Source organism: Prosopis cineraria, unplaced genomic scaffold (genome assembly GCF_029017545.1).
Source record: "Prosopis cineraria cultivar Desert tree isolate PC_DT_omini unplaced genomic scaffold, ASM2901754v1 PC4, whole genome shotgun sequence".
NCBI classification, from domain to species: domain Eukaryota; kingdom Viridiplantae; phylum Streptophyta; class Magnoliopsida; order Fabales; family Fabaceae; genus Prosopis; species Prosopis cineraria.
Genome location: NW_026555335.1, coordinates 14,190,721 through 14,211,158, shown reverse-complemented (window position 1 = coordinate 14,211,158; position 20,438 = coordinate 14,190,721). Strand labels below are relative to the sequence as shown.

At 29.4% G+C, this 20,438-nt stretch overlaps 2 protein-coding genes across 2 annotated transcripts; one reads left to right on the top strand and one right to left on the bottom strand.

Moving 5' to 3' along the window:
* Positions 1-2,986: 2,986 nt before the first annotated feature.
* Positions 2,987-8,520, top strand: LOC129309392 (omega-6 fatty acid desaturase, chloroplastic-like). Its single transcript, XM_054950962.1, has 10 exons — positions 2,987-3,280; positions 3,420-3,471; positions 3,908-4,146; positions 4,714-4,857; positions 4,979-5,130; positions 5,615-5,737; positions 5,836-6,013; positions 6,181-6,299; positions 7,050-7,164; positions 8,082-8,520. Exons 1-10 carry the CDS (start codon positions 3,242-3,244, stop codon positions 8,241-8,243), a joined length of 1,323 nt encoding a protein of 440 aa, XP_054806937.1. The 5' UTR covers positions 2,987-3,241; the 3' UTR covers positions 8,244-8,520.
* Positions 8,521-9,817: 1,297 nt separating this feature from the next.
* Positions 9,818-11,845, bottom strand: LOC129309651 (BTB/POZ domain-containing protein At4g30940-like). The gene has a single exon (XM_054951307.1). The coding sequence runs from the start codon at positions 11,300-11,302 to the stop codon at positions 9,971-9,973; it is 1,332 nt and encodes a 443-aa protein (XP_054807282.1). The 5' UTR covers positions 11,303-11,845; the 3' UTR covers positions 9,818-9,970.
* Between the last annotated feature and the right edge of the window lie 8,593 nt (positions 11,846-20,438).

Here is a 20,438-nt window from a genome sequence, read left to right as displayed (position 1 = left end):
TTAAGCTCCTCATTTAAACCCACATTTATTTTAACTTTAACCCTGAAAAATTGTAGCATTTGATATCTTTGAATTAAATTTAAACTTTTAAATGTGTTTGTATTGTAAAATTATTATTTGTATTATTTATTTTGAATTTTAGAATATTTTAATTTGTAATTTAGAGCATATATATATATAATATAATAATGACAAACTTATTCTACCTTCCAATGGTTTTACTAATGTCTATATATATATATATATATATATATGAGATCGTGGAATCATTAGTTCAACTTACAGTTGAGAAAATATGTCAGGCTTATTAGGCTGCCCGTGTTTTAGGATTTCAAATTGAAATATTTTTACATAACAAGAGCTTCTAAACCTGACTTATTCAATTTTTTTTTAAAAAAAAAAAGCTTAAGATTGGGCTACCTATTTAGGCTTGTATTTAATTTTATTCCTAAAAGATGAGATATTTTTAATTTTTAAATTAAATTTAGATTTTAGAATATATGTACTTTAGAAAGTAAATATGTAATATTAAAATGTAAAAATTAACTTTTAAAAACTAAAAAAGACTTACAGGTCCAACCTTAAGTCCAATCAATAAAGGTTGATTTTGTGGGGAAAAAAAACTGACTTTCAGATAATAAGGCTTTTGGACATGAGTTCACGTGGTCTAGGCCCATCCGTTTACTGGCTCTAATCAAAATTTTAAGGGATAATATAACATTTAGTTTCTAAGCTTTTTTTCAATTATCAATTGAGTAATTGAGTGATGATTCAATGTATAATTTAATCTTTGTAATTCACAGTGTTAAGGAATTATATGAATTGATTTGTATTGAATTTTAAAAAAAACTATAAAAACTGATTTGTTTCAAATCAATAAACTATACTTCCTCTTGTTCTATTTATAAAGTAAAGAGCAAATATTTTTTTGTCTCTTTATAAGTCATGTCATTAATTTTTTTTTACTGATTTTTTATTTTAACATTTATTAATTGTTGAAAAGAAAATATATTATTAAAATATATATATTTAATAGGGATGAAATTGAGAACTTATTAAAGTTTTAGATAGAGTAATAAATTTTAATATTTTTTATTTCAATAAAACATGTTCAAAATGACTTATGAATAGGACTTAATATTATTTTAAATTTTCAATTCCAAATCTAGGAACTAAATCGATAATTGAGTAAAGGTTTTTAGAAATTTATGGACTAAGAGATAGAGAGAGAGGAAACGGAACCTTAAGACATAAGGGAAAAAAAAAGATAATTTCAAACGTGAAAACCATTGTTCGTGTTGTGTGTGTGTGTGTGTGTGTGTGAGGGACGGGGGGAGGGGGAGAGAGAGAGAGAGAGAGAGAGAGAGAGAGAGGAATTGAAAGTGGAAACGGAACTTTAAGACATAAGGAAAAAAAGACAATTTCAAACGTGAAAACCATTGTTCGTGTTGTTTGAAATCTCCAACAGACCAACACAATCTGCACGTTATATTATGTGACATCCATGAACTAATTGCCATTTACCTACTAAAGCCGCCTCCTTCATTTTCATTTCTTGACTTGTTGTTCATGAAAGATACATATACCCACTTCTAAGAATCTTATTCAATTTTCTCTTTCTTCTTAATTTTAAATATATTCCAATTCCAATATTGCTTGGATTGAGGGGATGATATTTACTATCATTAAGTAAGGTAATTATGAATTTAAATTTTATAGATGAAAAAAGAATTAGGGGGTTCCTTTAATTCGGTCCCATAATACTCAAATTTAGTCCAAAAACGCCAAATAGTAAATAATAATAAAAACATAATCAATCTTAGATAAATATGGGTTTATATGATTATGTTAACTACTTTCCTCATATTAAGAAATCAGTTAATGATAATTAAATATTAAATTTTTTTCAACTTTTCAAAATTATTTTATGATTGGTATTTGGTAATTGGTATAGCATGTTTAGAAGAGAGGGTGGAGAAGCTATTATAGATAGAGGAGGAAATTTTTGAAAATTAATTATAAATATTTCATTAAATCTTTGTTTGGTTAAAGGAGAGGGTTAAATTTCCCCTCCCTTTATTTGGTTAGAAAATATTTTTGTAGATATTTAACTTATGCAAATTTTTATTATAATATTTTATATTATATATTTTCACTTGAAATTATAAGTTCAATTATGTTTTAAATTAAGAAATACACGTTTTCATCTCTATTAAAAGATAATTAAAAACTCAATAAGAGATATGCTTACATTTAGTATTCAACTATATATTAAATAGAATTATCTAACGTGTGTAATGAAAAAAGATAATTAAAGAAATACAAATTAGTAATGTTAAATATTATTAAGCAATAAATAAAAAATATAATAAATATTAGGAAAATTATGGATTTGGAATCTCATTCCCTTTTTCAAATCAAAGACAAAGACTATATAAGAATTTGGATTGACTTGCCTCTAACTCAATTCTTAGAGGGGAAGGCACTCTTTGGCTACAATCCATCCAAATTCATTGAAGAATTTGATAAGACAAAATAATATATGTGTGTATAAATATTATATAAAAGACATTTTTAATTTTTTAACATGTAATTAATCAGTTTATTTTAAAAAAGTTTTAATAAATAAATGACTCAATCCTTCACCTTTAAGTAAGACGTCTTATTAATTAAGGACAAACATGAAAAAATTATATTAGTTTAAAGAAAAGTATTAATTTATTGAAATTGCAATTCGATTAAAAATATTTTTTTAATAAAAAATTTTGTTATTAGAAAATATATGTATGTTTGCTACATCTTAAAAAATTATCAATGAATAACATCTGACCTAATTATAAAATAACTGCATATAAATATAAGTTTTATTATTTTTATATTTCATAACCACTTGACCACTGTTTGGACGGTAGAGTAGGGAAAACAAGTGGAGCGGAAAGCTGGAGGAGGAGGATGAGCCTTGACTCTTGAGAAATGCACGTCGCAAGTGACTCTGACTCAACGAGAATCTGAATGGAGATTGGAGGCTCAAAAAAATAAAAATTGTGTCCACATTTTGGTGGGTCCCACATTCCCAAAGACCGGCCTCATGCAAGGGAATGGGAAAACCCTGTTATATAATGATACAACTCACCGACCCTGTTCGCTAATGAGCCACTCGTTCGCTGGCTCAAGCGAAAAGCGTTATCTTTTCGGCGAAAGGGAGCTCGTCTGAGCTTGAATTTCTTAAATTCTGCTCGTCATGGCTTCTAGGCTTGCGGATTCTGCTGTCCTCTTCATGGTTTTACATTGCTCTTCGCCTTCCTTTCACTTTTGAGTTTGAAGTTTCTAGCTGATGATGATGATGTTGTTGTTGTCGTTTTGGGGGTGGGATGAATTTAATTATATGCCATAGGTTAATTTGGTTTGTGTTTTTCCAGGGCTCCCACCAGAAGCCAATTCAGAAAAGGATTGTTGCCCAATACCTACCAGGTAGTCTTGGCTTCAAGACTTGAGTCTAAATGTAGAACGCTTCATTCATTTCCCTGCTTCAAGTTCTCTGTGATGTCACTTGGTATTTGGTAATTGCATTGTCCTTATTTAGCGTCACAATTGAGTTTATGCCAATGGGGAAAAAGACATTGGATCTTACAAACCATTAAGGACTGAAAGGAGTTCACTATTTAACTTCTCAGAATATGCCTTGTGTTATTCTGCAAAACTGTTACTGAATGCAACAAAGGTTTCATTCTGTTATTTAATTGATATTGATAAATAAGCAAGAAAGTTCAAGTTAGTAATAGTGTATCCTTGCAAAATACTATGCGGTGAGTTGAGTGGTAACCCGCCAATTTTCAAACCTTTAATTGGCATGAATACATGGTTGTGCCTATTTATGTGTTGATTCTTAATTCTTATTCTGCTACAGGCATATGTAATATAAAGGGGGACAGGCTTATCCCCAAGGGGCTTGGTAATCATAGACACTTAATTCCAAGGAAGAAAATTACTGTCATACAAGGTGTGGCGGTTCCAGTTTCAGTATCTCCAGCTGACAATGCTGAGTACAGAAAACAACTAGCCGAAAGCTACGGGTTTAGGCAAATTGGGGAACCACTTCCAGAAAATGTTGCTTTAAAGGATATTATCGATTCGCTTCCTAAGAAAGTAAGTTTCTCCAGATCCATGTCATGTTTTAATACCACCACTTCTGAACAGAACTTCTGTTGTTATTTAATAGAGCTACTTGTAAGATATTCTGTAACAATCTATATGTTGGTTGGTACTCTTGAATTGAATTATTTAGCCAGTTTCTTGTTTCGGTAGAGGATGTTCTTTTTAAAAGAGCATCAATGATGGTATATTTCCACACATTCTAAGAAAGAAGGTGTAATTGTCAATATATCACTGTATAATTATTCAACCTCTTAAGCCAACTCTCGCCCTCCTCTCTCTATTTTAGGTATAATAGAGAGGAAGTGATAATAATAGTTCGTTGAAGTACTCCTCCCATTAAAAAATGTAAGACATTTTTTTAGGAGTTAAATGTTTAAAAAAATGTGAGGCATTTTTCGTATTTCAAGATATAATTAATGTGCTTTTTCCAAAATTGCTCATAATAAATAAATCACTTCCTATGGCATTTTGATTGGCTTTTTGGTTGCATTTTTTATTTGTAAGAACTTCTGAAATATTGATGATTGGTGCATATTGTTTTCCTTCACATGTTTTAAGGTTTTTGAGATTGATGACGCGAAGGCATGGAAATCAGTTATGATATCAGTCACTTCCTATGCACTGGGGATTTTCATGATTTCAAAAGCACCCTGGTATTTACTTCCTCTGGCTTGGGCGTGGACGGGTACTGCTGTCACAGGGGTTAGTTCAATATGCATCTTTTCTTTATGATGAATTTAGTGTCAATTTTTTTAATACTGCCACTCCTTTTTCTCAAAGGATATGGCTAAGTTTTCCATTCCTTTTTCTTCTTGACATTCAGTTTTTTGTCATCGGGCATGATTGTGCACACAAATCATTTTCCAAGAACAAATTGGTGGAGGATATTGTTGGAACTCTAGCCTTCTTGCCGCTAATTTATCCATATGAGCCATGGCGATTCAAGCATGATAGGCATCATGCGAAAACAAATATGTAAGCAAGTTTACTACTTTTTTGCCTCCATGTTTCTTATTGATAATTTGGAGCATCAACATGTGTTCTGTAGAAGGACTGCCCAACATGCCTTTTTTTTAATAGGGAGTGAAGGACTTCTCTTCACCTCAACCCCACCCCATTAGCATCTTAATTCAAGTAGAGCGGATAAAGAAGAAATTAATTTATGCTCTCTTAAATTTGACAAAGGATTTATATCTGACCCCTTTACTTACGTTATATCATTAGCTCTCTCCCTGTACATGCATATTGTATAATTTAAAATCAGGTGGTAATGATACAGAAAAAAAGTTCTGGCTGTTCACGCTTCAGTGTGTGTGCTGCTTTATCTATGCCATGCATGCCAATGTCGTTGCTATGAGAAACATCCCATCCCATATTATATCAATGCATGCTTGCAAATACTAATAAATATATCTTCACCATGTAGTTTTTTTTTCTCAATGTATCTCTAATGTTATAGGTTGTATGAAGACACTGCCTGGCACCCTGTTTGGAAAGAAGAATTTGATTCATCTCCTCTGTTGCGGCAAGCAATAATTTATGGGTATGGTCCATTTCGACCTTGGATGTCTATTGCTCACTGGTATGGTACACGTGTAACTCTGTTCATTTTTTCAAGAATTATTGCTATTGAGTTGAGCAACCCTAATTTTGCATTCCACCTTCAAATATACCTGGCAGGTTGATGTGGCACTTTGATTTGAAGAAGTTCAGGTCAAATGAAATAAAGAGAGTAAAGATAAGTTTAGCTTGTGTTTTTGCCTTCATGGCAATTGGATGGCCATTAATCATTTACAGGACAGGAATTATGGGGTGGATCAAATTCTGGTTGATGCCCTGGTTGGGCTACCACTTTTGGGTAGTGTTTCTCCTTGGTTTTGAACTTACCTCTTGATATTATATGAACTTTAAAATATTCTTTTGAGTCTGAATTTCTTGATTTAATCAATTCTCTGATCATATGTTGAAATTTCAAATTATTGGGAATTGTCCATCTAAAATGAATTATTTTGCTTCCAATTATAGATGAGTACTTTCACCATGGTCCATCATACTGCACCACACATACCATTCAAATACTCAGATGAGTGGAACGCTGCACAAGCACAACTTAGTGGAACTATTCATTGTGATTACCCAAAGTGGTATGGAATTCTCTTTGTTTCTTTCTTTCTAATGCATGCTTTTCGTGTGGATAAAGTGACACATGAAGATAAGTTAGGAAACTGATCCAGTTATTGCTGATCGTGATTTCTTCTTGCTATCTTGCTGATGATAATTGGTCGGATAAGTTAGGAAACTGATCCAGTTATTGCTGATCGTGATTTCTTCTTGCTATCTTGCTGATGATGATTGGTCTCTGGTTCTATGAACATCTTGGATAATCTGTATAAGTTGTTTCTGTTAGGCATTGTATTGTATTTGCGCACTAGCAGATAAAAAAGATGGAAAGGTCAAGGAAAAAACTAAACAAATTTGAAAGAATTTGGTGACATTGTGATTTGGTTGTCTTAAATGCCATAGATTGTCATTGCTTTAGATGGAGGAGAGTTACTCAGGCGCTTGCGTATTGCATTATATATAGAGATCTTCAATTAATAGGGAAGCCATTATGGGGCTTTATTGCAACATTCAAAGCAAAACAGAAGATGGAAACCAATTTTGACTTATGGCCTGCATTTTTCTCATACCAATTTAAATCTCTACCACATTTGAATATGTTAAATTTGTTAGGTAACCATCCTCTTGTTCATATGGTAGGCAATTGCCTCACATGGATGCATCCACAACAAAATTTATTCCTTTTTGCATTTTATCTTCTAATCTCAGTCTCCCGCACTAGAGAATACATAGGGTTGACTGAATCATTGTAATCTGACTCCTTTTCTGCGCAGGATTGAGATCCTCTGTCATGATATCAATGTCCACATTCCACACCACGTATCTTCAAGGATACCAAGCTATAACTTGCGCGCAGCCCATGAGTCTCTGCAAGAAAACTGGGGAAAGGTGAGGTCAATTCTTTTCTGATTGTACATATGAAGTTTAAGAGGTCAGTGTTGCATGAAAAGCATATTATGACATCATTACAAGAAATTTAATTGAATTTGATCACTTCTATAAAAATATTAAACGAATATTTACATAATCTTTAAACCAATTCAGCAGTAGTCTAAATAAAATATTTTTGCAAGTTTTGTGTTGTTTTTTTGTTTTTTTTTGTTTTTTGTTTTCCTTGCAATCTTTCTGTTAGCTTTGAACTGGAGACATTCTGGTGAGGAAAATTCACCAAACCAACTAGCCACTGCCCGCTAGGGAAAGCGGTAAAGTTTTGTTTATTTTGATTGAGAAAGGAAATAACTAACCTGCTTGTTCATGGTTGGAGAACCAAACAAAGACCGCATAAATTATTATATAACTTTTCTTGGGTGGTAAGATGATATTTGGTTTGCAGGATTCTATACAAAATTTGAGCCAGATATATAACAAAATCAATATCTATGTTATTTAGGAAATATACAACAGAAACTTTAATTTTTCATTATAATGCTCTTTAGTTCTACAAATAGGTTTTTCAAATTCTTGAGAAATCAAAATACCCACATACCAAACTGATCATAATAAGAAGGACAAAACTCCTTGTATTTTTGTTATCAGCTTTCCGATTACAGCATTATAAGTATGGTTTTTATAAGTTAAGTAAAGCATTATAAGTATGGTTTTTATAAGTTAAGTTCAATAACTTTTTGCACTTGCTATAATTTAAATTAAAGAACCAAATAAGAAAAATTTTGTGAAGTGTTTTTATCAAAAAAGTGAATAAATAAATAAATAAAATACTATGAAGTGTACCTAAGTCTTATCCTAAGAGGAATGCTATTGTTGCTGATTACTACAAGTTTATTTTTGCTTTGTATCTTTAACAGTATATGAATGACGCTACGTGGAATTGGAGGTTGATGAAGACTATTATGACAGTATGCCATGTATACAACAAGGAGGAAAATTATATTGGCTTTGACAAGCTTGCCCCAGAAGATTCCTATCCAATTACAGTTTTGAAGAAAGTTATGCCTGACTATGCTTGACTGACTAGGTCCATCCTGGTTCTTTCTTATCTGAACTTTATCTTTTTGTGCCAAAGTAGGCATGCCATTCATTTCCTTTTAATTTTTTCCCCTTTTTTGGGACGGAAAAATGGTTCTTCTCTTGTATCAATTTTGGCAAGTGAAGAAAATTGGTTTAAGCTTTCTAGGAGTTTACTACGTTCAGGGTAATCATATTGCCAAGTTGCGGTTGATGACAGAGAGATGTTCTTTAGGATGAAGTAAATATTTAAGTAAATTTGAAGTCAGATTCTCTTTAGATGATCACATTGTTAGATTGTAATTAGTGTGTGTGTGTGTATTTGTCCAACGGATTAAAGCACTCGGGGAATGGAGCAGAAAAGTTGAACATTGTCTCAATCTATTGCAGGCAATGAGTCTTATCACAGGGTATCTCCTATTTGTATGTTGCTGATATTTCAAGGTTTTTTTTTTTTTAGTGATTTCAAGTTTTTCTTTTAATTAAACTAATTATTTGTTGCCCAAATTGTCGGTTTTTTTAGGGGGAAAAAGTATATCAAACTCATTTTTACCATGACCCTTAGAAATCTTGGGTTAAAAAAGTATGAGATAAGTTTGCTATGTTCAAAAGATTATTATATATACACTGATTGTTTTCTTAAGGCTTAAGGCTGAACAAACTGTTAATTCACTATTTTGTCCTCTTCTGGATCTAATAGCAAATCCAATGTTAACTGTGTGCAAACTCCAAAGTGAAAGGTTCTTTGGAAGAAAAAGAAAGCTTATCCTGTGGGAAGTACAGAGAGTTTCATCAATCTTTTATTTCTCAGTTAAATGAGAATCTTTTAAAGTTTGGTTTAATTAATATTAAACTCTTTGACAGAAGAGAACTCATTTATTGCGTATGGGATAGTTTAAGAAATTGGGATAAGGATTATCTCTGTACTCGATGGGTCTGTTGTGCCAAACACAGGTCAATTTTTTGTCTTTAACTTCGTACTAAACTTGGAGAGAAAAAGTTGCTCAAAACCAAAGCTACAACCCACCCCACTACCACCATTATCATCCTCATCAGAAAAAACTTTAACTAAAGTGGTTTCATTTCATCCCGTATTTGTCCAAAATATTTAGCAGTTACAACCGCTCCTCACATCACATGCTATAAGAATCATCCCTTCCACTTCTTTCTGTGCGGGACTGGCGACTGATATGGCAGAGCGTAATATCCATTGCCACCTTTCTGAAAGATCTCTAAGAGAGCAAGTTATATTCTCTCATACATTGCAGGATTTACTTCACGATGGTACTTGTGAAAGGGGAAAAAAGAGATTTAAAGAGCACATGACGATCCTTAAAAAGTTAAAGCTAAGAACAAATTGAAGGACCATAATAATAACTCTGAACTTTTGAAATGAGTAGCTAGACGTGAGTGAGTAAATCATCAGTACAATGTATAATCTTTTAGTGTAGCTGTGAACAAATCCATAAGAGCTGAACCTAACAAGTTCTAGCAAGATGGCATGGTATAGATAATCACTCACATTACTTAGTCAAAAACTCTAAGGAAAAAAAAATAATAAAAATAAAAAAAAAAATCAGATAACAGGTACTAATGGAGATTAGGTTTAGTGAAAATGGTTTATCTCACATAACATGATGAGCTAAGTTCGAATCCCTATAAGAGAGATATCTATATTTAATAGCTGATCGTATCTCGAATCAAAGAACACCTATAAGCTATCAAAAAATCAAATAGCTGGTGGTGATGGAGTCTGCCAAATATCAAACACATTCTCCTCACTGTGAAGAGCAAAAAGCCTATCCCCTGCAATTGAGAAGTCACAGATAGAACCTCCGTAGCTTCGTCTTAGCCTGGACGTTAAAACCCACTCAGGGCCACAAAATACTGAAATACAATCATTCATGGAAGAGAAAAGCTGGCCTTCATGTAATGCAAGCTTGGGATAACAAGGTTCTTCTGGCATTTTCCCTTTCATCAAGCGACTCCTTGAACTCCATCTGATATTTGAAGCAGAAGAGCTTCTTATATCCATAAAACCGAGATCCTCAAACTCATTCACCACGCAAATTGAGTTTTTGTCCTCCATTGCTATGGCATCTCGAACCCTCTTCTCGTCCATACTTAATGAAGCTCCCATGTCTGACCAATACCAAACCATCTTCTTCTCTCTGAAATCCAAAAGACTAATGTAACAGTTATCCTTTCTGGGAAACAGAGTAGCCACTAGCAAGCAATTGCTTCCTTCTAGCCATTGAAGCTTATCTGCATCACCAAGAGACCAACCCAGAGGCTCATAGAAGAAGTCTATTTGCTTTCCAGTTACCTGATCCCACACACCAACACCATATTCATTGCTTCTTCCTCTACAGCTACAAAATATCTTGTAATCTGAACTGAAGTTCAAAGCCCCAGCGGTGAAGCTCTTGGTTTGATTCCCATGGCTGACTTGGAATTTATATCGGAGGTCTCCCGTCGACGAGCTGAAGAGTCCCATTCCGCCGTCGCCGCGGCCGAGCCGCTCGCTGACGCCGACGAGGATATTCTCGGAATCCACCCATCCGATGTCGTTTACTCCCTGGTAATCGAGATTAAGCGGAGGGTGTTCTTCTAGCATCCAATCGTAGACATGAACCATGCTTCCGTGAGCGACGCAGCATCCGCCGTCGGGGCCGGCGCGGATAGCGGTCCCGTCTCCGGGAGCTCGGCCGGTGACGGAGCCGGAGAGGATCAATCTGTTGCCGTCGAATTGACCCCATTTCGCAGAGCGAACGTGGTCGAGGAGTCCGTAGTACAGGGCTTCACGATAGAAAAGCTGCTCTGAGATGTTGGGTGGGATGTAGAGTTCGCCGGTGCGGAGGAGATCGAGGAGGACGGCGAAGCAATCGGGATTGCGATCAATGAAGTACTCGGCGCAGTGACTATCGCGGATGAAGTTCCAGCTCTCATCGAACATTGCCCCGAACATGGAATTTCGGCCGGCGTTGGCAAGGGTTGTCGCTGTCGTTTCAAATACTCTGCCTCCGACATTGAATTTCACCCTGTCCGAACAAATCCCCATGATTGGGTTCGCTCAAGAAAATTGAAAAACCCACAGAACCAAGAGAAGCAATCAAATTATAGTTGTCGGAAACAAATTCCCGAAAACGAAGAAGCAAAAAAAAAAAACAGAGGAGTTCACGGAATGATCCCAGAGAAACAGCAGAAAAATCTGAGATAGTTGGATTGAAGTGAACCAGGGAGAGAAGAAACAAGCAATAGAAAAATGAACAGGAATGCTGTGCTGGAAGATCAAAATCTGGAGAATGAAGGAAGGTTTTTAAAATTTAAGAGATTTGGTGAAGTGGGGGAGGGAGGGGGAGAGAGAGAGAGAGAGAGAAATGGAGGGGTTGGATTTCAAAAACTGAAGAATTGACTCAGGAGGATTGACTATGTTCTCTCTCGCTCCAAAAGACTCTGCTTCTCCACGTCTTTTCCAATGGGCTCCATTGGCAGGCGACATGGGAGACTCATTCTTTTCTAATCGGAGGAGGAGGATAATCGCTCAACTCAAAATCTAATAGTCCTCTTCAAAATTTATGTCTTTTGGAGAATCAAATTATTGTCGTTTTCAGAGTTTAACCCTTTTTTTTTTTTTGTGGGGCCAAATCTCAGAGTTTAACTTTAAGCCTTAGCAGTAACTAAAAAGTGGTGATGAAGGGAAGAAGGACGGATTCTCTGCATTTTAGTTAGCCTGTGAGAGTGGGGAGAGGTTGCAAATTTATATTATTCACATTAAATTTGAATGATCCATTTTTATATATGAATACAAATTATTGTTTTTAATATAAAATATTATACACAAATAAAATAATCTTTTAATTGTGATTTTATCATAAAATAAGTTGATATTAAAATTTTTAATATATGTGTGTGTATAACTTGGACTATTATGTTAACAAATATCAGTTTAGTTGATAAAAATTTAATTTATAATTTATAAAATTGTAAGTTTAAATTCCTTTAGCAATGTGAAAACATCGTTCATAGGTTATATGTAACTATGTATGTGAGCGCTGTTCGAACTTAGAAGCATATTAATTAGTTTTGATAAACTTCTAAAATTTAATTTATCTAAACTTTTTGTTACAAAAAAAAGATAATAAAAATTTTATTACTTTAATTTGTTTCAATTATTAATTTGATCTTTTAAATTTAATTTTTATCAATTTAATCTTTTAAATTTAGAAAAATATAACTTTAAATTCTTACACTTTACTTACATTTTTCTATTAATTCATATACTTTTCTTGATGTTTTAAGTCTTTATATTTTTATTTTTCAATGTTTTAGAAATTTTGAAGAGGCCTAAAATATTAAAAAAATAAAGGTATAGAGACCTAAAATATTTAAAAATGTACAAGAACAAATAGCAAAACAAGAACAAAATATAAAGATCTAAAGTTATAGTTTTCCTTTAAATTTACTTGGTCTTGAAATATTGAATGTTTGAATTGGCTTCAGGAAAAAAAAAAAAAAGTAAACAGACTCATACATTTAAAAACAAAAAACAAAAGAATAAAGCATAATGCAAGAAGCTAAATTGATTTGAGAGTCAAATTGTTTTTGTTAAGCCAGGTATACATATGAAGTCATCAATAAACTTTATATATAAAATTAATTTGAGTAACAATTTGTGTTTCACAATCTAAAGGACTATCATGATAAATTTAAAAAAAATGTAAGGGATTAAATTGATAAAAATTAAATTCAAAAAATTAAATAAATAATTGAAAAAATTTAAAGAATCAAAGGTTCTATCATTCCTTTACAGAAATAAAAATAACTTGAACCATTAGAATTCAAATGGGACTTTTTCTTTTTTTGCCACGATCCAAATGGGATATTTAGGGTTGATTGTAGATAATAGCCACATAGATCAAGTCAATAAATTGCTACATTAAAATTTTAAAGTGATAAATACAAATGAGGCTGATTGATTCAACTGTTCAAGGGATTAACTAAAAACAGTAGTAATACATCCAAGTTTTTTAGGATATTTAACTTAAAGTGATAATTATTTTAAATTAAAATAAAAAAAATGTAAAGGACGGGTATTTATAATTGATGAAATAAAAGTTAGATGTATTTTTTCAAATTTATGTTTTTTGATAATGTCACGGAAGGGGCTTCTTTATCATCACACATTGCCAAGTCAGCATTTTGTTGCGGCGCTCTTCCGCCACCTTCCGTAAAGAAAGCGCGTCCTGTTTCATCTTTTTTTTTTTTTCCTCTTTTTATTTTGCTCTTTTATATTTATATAACTTTTTTTACCACCCACAAAACTTTCTTTTGTTTTTTAAAAAATAAAAATTAAGAATTTCACAAAAATATTAATAATAATTACAGATTCTGTATTATTAAAATTATAATAAAAAATAATATTTTTATTTATAATAAATTATTTTTTATTAATTGATATGAGAGTCATGGTATATTTTTGTAAATTTTTAAGTCACAAATAATACTTCAAAGATTCCTTAGTCTTTGTTAATTTCTCAACTAATAGTTAAAAAAATTATAAGTAATTGACTTGTGATTTATAATTGTCTCTATTAAATTTTTAATTAATATTATAAATAATCTCAAATATATTTTATTAATTTTTTAATTGATTATTCACATTTTAAATTATAAATAAAAATTTAATTTTTATTGAGATTTTAATAATTTAAAAATTTTGATTATTATTAATCTTTTTATGGGTCTCTAATTGTTATTTTTTTTATTTACCTTCTTAAAGTTTGTCTTGTGACATAATCATTATCAGTTTCATCACCAGTATAAATGTATAATAATTTGCGTGGATGGGTACTATAGTTTTGCATTTTCCATTTTAATTTTTTATAGTAATTTTTAAATTATTATGTTATAAACGAGAAGAGAGTAGAATTGAGGGGCTTCAAGTAAAAAGAAAAAGCAAAAACAAAAAAAAAGTAAGAATGGAACCTAAAGTTAAAAAAAAAAAAAACATCAAACTTTCAGTAAAAAAAGGTGAGTAAAATTTGTAATAAAATCATAAATTAAACTTATACAAGTTCTAATAAATCAAGTATGAAATCCAATAAAAAAATTGATATTTTAAATTTTAATTTAAACACAATAATAAATTTTAAATAAATAATCTGTTGCTTATATTTTTAATATGTACTGTAAAAGGTAATAAAATATTATTTATATTTTTACTATGCAAAATAGTTACAGATGGTAAAAAAATAATAAGCTGCCATTAAAATAACTTCTAAAATACAATAAAGTTTACAATAAAATATGCTACTTTAACTTTGTAATATGTAAAGAGCTAATAAGTTATAAAACATAACAAAATACTGTACAAATTTTAATTTTTCCATAATAAAATATTTTTTGAATAAAGACGAACAAAAATAAAATAAAAATAATTATTATTTATATTCTCAATGTGCACCTGAATTAAAGATTAAAATAACTAAATATGTATATATCTATATATATTTTATGCAAGAACTAATAAATTCTGAACTAAAACTCGTTGTTTAAAGTTTAGTTCAATTAATTCATCAAAAAAAAAAGTTTAGTTCAATTAAGGATAACACATTTTATAATAACAATTTTTTATAACATTAATTAATATGCATGTTGTTGTTTATACAATACAATTAATTGTTGTTGACGTTTGAGTGTGACTGAAAATAACAAATGATAAAACCAAACAAGTGTCATTTATTTATTTATATCTTCTAAATACTAAAAGCAAACACAAATTGAAATGATATAGGTATTTATACTTTCATTGTTATAGTCATTTATTTATAATTATTTATGTATTTTTATTTTATATATTTTAAATTTAAATTGTATCATTTATTTTAAAATTTTCAAATCGATGTTTGCTCAATATTTAATTTCTATTATTTTTTTCATCAAAAACACTTCTGTTATTTTTATCCTCTATTTTGCTTGAGGGAAATATAGGAACGAGGAGGGAGATTTTTAATGGATTTTTCTTTTTTTTTGTTGGCCTGAAGATTTTAATGGATTTGATTTGAAAAGAATGATGTGAGTTGAAAATTTTTAATTAATTTCCTTTAACCTTTTCTCTTATATTTCATCTCTAATAAAAATTTTCGACTCCACTTATCCTATTTTTCTAAAATTAAACTTATTAAACTTTTTATTTACATTGAATATAAAAAATAAAATCTATTTAATGCAGAACGTGACATATCATATTTATATGTAACATAAAAACTCTTTTAAATCAAATTATTCATGAATTATGAATTATGTAAACCCTTGATTGTTATATTGATTGTTGACTGGAATTAATATCTTTTACATCATTAATGATTGTTGAAAGTTATATGATTCTTTTTGATAGGGAGGTTTTATTTTTTTTTTCCTTGAACAGTATTTCTCTACCTAATCAAGAAGTAAAATACATACATATATATATGGGTCAGTTGAGAGCATCACATAGGTAATTTTCTATTTAAAAATGAAATTTTATCATCGAATTTATTTAATAAAAATATAATAAATATATTTTTATGGAAGAAATTATTCTGGTAAGGATATGGTTAAAATTATTAATCCCATTGACATGATATATATACACAACATAAAATCAAAATAAAAAAGATATAGAACCCGTTTACTTTAACTTATTTCATAAAAAATACTTATTTTTTGAAAAAAAAATTATTTTGTAAGTTTATATTATGTTTGTTTAAGCTTTTAAAAATAATCATAATCTGAAAAAAGCAAATTTTTGATTATTTTAAAAAATTACTTTAAATAGTTTCTAAAAATAATCTAATGCAATAGATAAAAGAGAATATTTTTAAAAAGTGGGATATGTAAAGATATCATAAAATTTTAAAATAATATAATAATAAATTATTTTTATAAAATAAAAATTAAGGAAGATATGATATAATTTAAAAATAATTAAATAATAATTATTTTTGTATCATTATAACCAAATATAAAAAAATGTCTGCTTTTTATAAAGTCTGTATAAAATAAATCTCTTTTTTAAAATATTTAAACTATCTAAAAATTACTTATTTTTTAATCTCAAACAAATGAGCCCATAATAAAAGATGAAGTAAGGTTAAAGCAATAATTTTATTGTAATATGATATATAAACTTTGCTTCAGCTTGATCTCTCACCTTAGTTTAAATGTTATTAATTGTTAACTAATTAACTCTTTCATCTTCTCAATCATGTCTCTTTATTCAAAGAATTAAAACAATAAGCATTGCGTAATTGAGAAAACATAAATTTGATTACCCAAAAAAAACATAAATTAGATTTTTTATGGAAAAACACTAACTATTTCTATTCTTGTTAAAAATTCAAAAAAGGGAGCAATTTTTCTTACCACAGAAATAACAATGAATAAAAAATAAATTAAATAGAGAATAATTGAAAATTTTAAAAATAATTAAGAAAATTTTCATCTCCGATGACTAAAAGGTAATTGCATTTTTCGGGTTTTTAAATAGTTGATAAATAATGTTGGCAAAAAAAAAAAGTTGATAAATAATACTAATTCGTTTTGAGGACTCAAATTAGTCCGGTTATTTCAGCAGATATAACTTCAAATCGTTCGTAGCAAATCAGATCCACTTTCTGTCTAATCAATTGCTATTAAAGTCCACCAAACATACACCACTTATTCTTCTAAGTTATTATAGATGTAATAATAAAAAAATATTAGTTATAAGGGATAATATATAATTAAGGATCTTAAACTTGTTAAAATTATAATATAATATAGGATTTAGTTTTAATTAGGGAAAATCACACTAGAGGATCTTTAATAATTTAATTGGTCACCAACGTCAAAGCTTGCGTGACTTTTGTTAGCGGCAAGGGGTCTCCAGCAACCAGATTCGGTAGTCTGCAGCCAACGCCAATAACCATAGGGTGACTTTTTTTTTTTTTTTTTCTTCTTATCATTTCACACTCAAATTTATTTACATTTTAATATTTCAATTCTACAATGTAAAATCATTAAATCAAAATCCTTTGGTCCTTTTTTAAAAATAAATTGCTTCCCAATTCGTAAGTCCTCTTGTGTGATTTTCCCTTTTAGTTAAGCCTTTAAAATTAATCATTTAACCTCTATAAATTGTAATTTAATTCTTAAATTTTAACTTGATACAACTCAATTTTTATAATTTTTTAAGTTAGGGTGTTAGTGTTTAGCTTAGCTATGTAAATTTTTTGATATATTTAAATATTTTAAACCCTACCCAAATAAGTATGGTGAGCATAAATTATCTACTTAATAGAAGGGAGCATTTCCTTTATTTGTTTTCCTAGTTTTTTTTTCCCTTTAAATAAAATGACAAACCAATGGTATACAATAGCATTTAACTAACCTAGACTTGATTCAAAGCAAGCCACAATTGAAGAAAAGCTTTTGAGACTTTTTAAATCTAGAAGGCTCAAATTGAGATGTTACTTACATGTCTTAATCCAGCTATCACTCGTTTAATCTTTATCCAAACATTCAATATGATTTAAATGAGTCTAACTCCTTATTTGTACGAAAATATTATAAAAGTGGAAACCCCTTTAAGAAAAATAAATAAATAAATTATTACCTCTGATGCATGGTATGTATAGTAATATATAAAAAAATAAAATTCCAATTATTGTATTGCATTTTTAACGATTAAAAAATGAAAATGACATATTCATTTCCTTGGGTAGCACAGAAAGTTGGGATGTTTTATGACATTATCAAATAATGTAACATTTGAAATTATGAACATTGAAGCTTACCCAAAAAGAAAGAAAAAAAAATTATGAACATTGAAATTAAAAGAAAGTGACAAAAAGAGACATAAAAAAAATGAAAGTGACAATTTTATCATGACAATATTGATCAAGATATAATGGAATTTCCATTCCCATGAAAGCTTTCACTCTGAAAGTTATATTTCATCAGCCCCTTATTGATATTTTCGTGGCTTTTTCTTGATGGAAGTATTCTTAAATATAGCGGCCTTTTCATCCAGAATTGTTTTATTCAAATTCTATATATTTTAAAAATATATACAAACTAATATTAATTTTATATTTCAGTTTATTTTCGTGGTTTTTAAACAAAATATTTTTAACTAAACTAAATACATTTTTTTCTAAAAAAAATACTATCTCATAAGTTTCATTTATAGTGGATGTTTTAACCAAGAGAATTTAAAGTTACACTGAAATATGTATTTTAAAAATAAATAAAAATTGCGCGATTTCAACGAGAAATTATGTAAATAATTTTTTTAATCACATCTAAACTCATAAAATATTTGTTCCGCAATTCAATTTTATATGATTTAATCTATAGCAGCATATACTTGTTGTAGATGGATCGATCTCTGAATTTAATTTAATCAGTTTATGCCTTGCTGTCAATCTTTAATGGACCAATGGGCAAAATATATCTATATATATATATATATATATTTAATTGACCCAATTAAGCGTTGACACGAACATTAGCAAGTGGTCATTGGCTATTCCACTTAAGACTAAGAAAGAGTAGTGCCAATTTGCTTAAGCTTCTTCCCACGTTAATTAATTCAAATATTTAAATGTTACTTAATTAAATTAAATTAAAATATTAACTTAAAAATGTGTGAATGGATTGGCATTTCAACTTTTCGCCTCAACTTGCTAATATTTATCTTATCCTCCACCGTGGCCCACCTCCACCACTTGCGGTGGCGGGCCGTGGACGGCAAAACTTGCTCGGTCGAGTATTGCACGCTTCTTTCGAACTTTTATCTTCAATAAAATAATTTATATTATTTTCAATAAAAAATTAAAATTAAATAAATTTAACATTTTATTTATCTGATGCTTATATATTATTCTATATTCTACAGTAATTAGTAAGTGAGAAGAAATTTTTCATTGTGTGCAAATGTATTTTTATTAAAAGTAATTTTATTTGAGATACAGTTAGATATTAAATGTGAGTAATTTTTTCAACGAGGATTCAAAATAGTAAAAAGTAATTTTTAAGCAAACTTAAAATGTTATTTTATTTAGAAAAATTAATTTTTTAATTTTTTAACTTTTAACTCACTTATAACTCAATCATTCAATTATGATTCACTGTGATTCAATCTCTCAATTATGGGTCATTGTGACTAAATTCATCAACTTTTGATTTATTTATAACTCGGTTCTTATTTTTTAATTTTTTGAAAATTTATCCTTATCAAATAAAAAGAATAAAAGAAATGATTATATCTTGATTTAAAATATCCTTCTTTTACTCTTTGATGTGAGATCTAACATACCATAAAAAAAAACTAATAAAAGTTAAAGAACTGAGTCATAAGTGAGTTAAAAATTAAGAGATTGAGTTACAACAAATCATAATTGAGGAGACTAAGTTATAAATGAGTTAAAAGTTAAAGGATTAAAGGTTTAATTTTTCATTTTATTTTTTTCATTAAAATTTAAATCAAACAAAATAAGATCTGCCTTTTAATAGAATAATGTGATTTACATGACTCAATTTCACATTTTATTATCCATTATTTGATAGCAAAAATAAATTAACCTGAATGAGAATGACTAAAAACATTTTGCCAAACGTAAGATAACTACAATCACACAGATATAAGGATATACTTAATCACTTTGTTAATCCATAAACTTTGCTTTTAATTTTTTAAGGTAACTATTAGTTATTTTGATATTTCTTCTGTTTAAAAATATAAAACATTTTTAATCGAATCTTATTATTAATAAAGTAATTATCTACTTTCAAACTAACCATATATTTCATATTTATTTTTATTAAACATTCTACAATAAATATAAAGTCATCATCAATAGGGTTTTCTTTTTTAAAAAGGTAATGATTACAACTCGAAAGATTAAAAATATTTTACATTTTTTAACATCTAATTTATCAAAAAATACTTTATATTTTTAAACGGAGGCCGGAGGGAATATGTCAGTTTAGTTTATTAAACTAAATGTATAATCTCACCAATTTTTTTTCTTTTTAAAAAAAGTGGGATGGATGAAGTACATAGATTTTACAAGAAATCAAATATCACTTGTTTGGGTTTGTGTCTCTTGAATTAGTGCTTGAAACATTTTTTTAACAACTATCCGGCAGGGACAGGACCTACAACTAGCTTT

What these genes read in the sequence shown, in the direction of transcription:
- LOC129309392 (XM_054950962.1), top strand. Translation starts at nt 3,242, where the DNA reads ATGGCTTCTAGGCTTGCGGATTCTGCTGTCCTCTTCATG. An exon ending in TCGATTCGCTTCCTAAGAAA is followed by an intron (nt 4,147 to 4,713) that starts GTAAGTTTCTCC and finishes ACATGTTTTAAG; the next exon opens with GTTTTTGAGATTGATGACGC. An exon ending in CATCATGCGAAAACAAATAT is followed by an intron (nt 5,131 to 5,614) that starts GTAAGCAAGTTT and finishes CTAATGTTATAG; the next exon opens with GTTGTATGAAGACACTGCCT.
- LOC129309651 (XM_054951307.1), bottom strand. Translation starts at nt 11,302, where the DNA reads ATGGGGATTTGTTCGGACAGGGTGAAATTCAATGTCGGAGGCAGAGTA.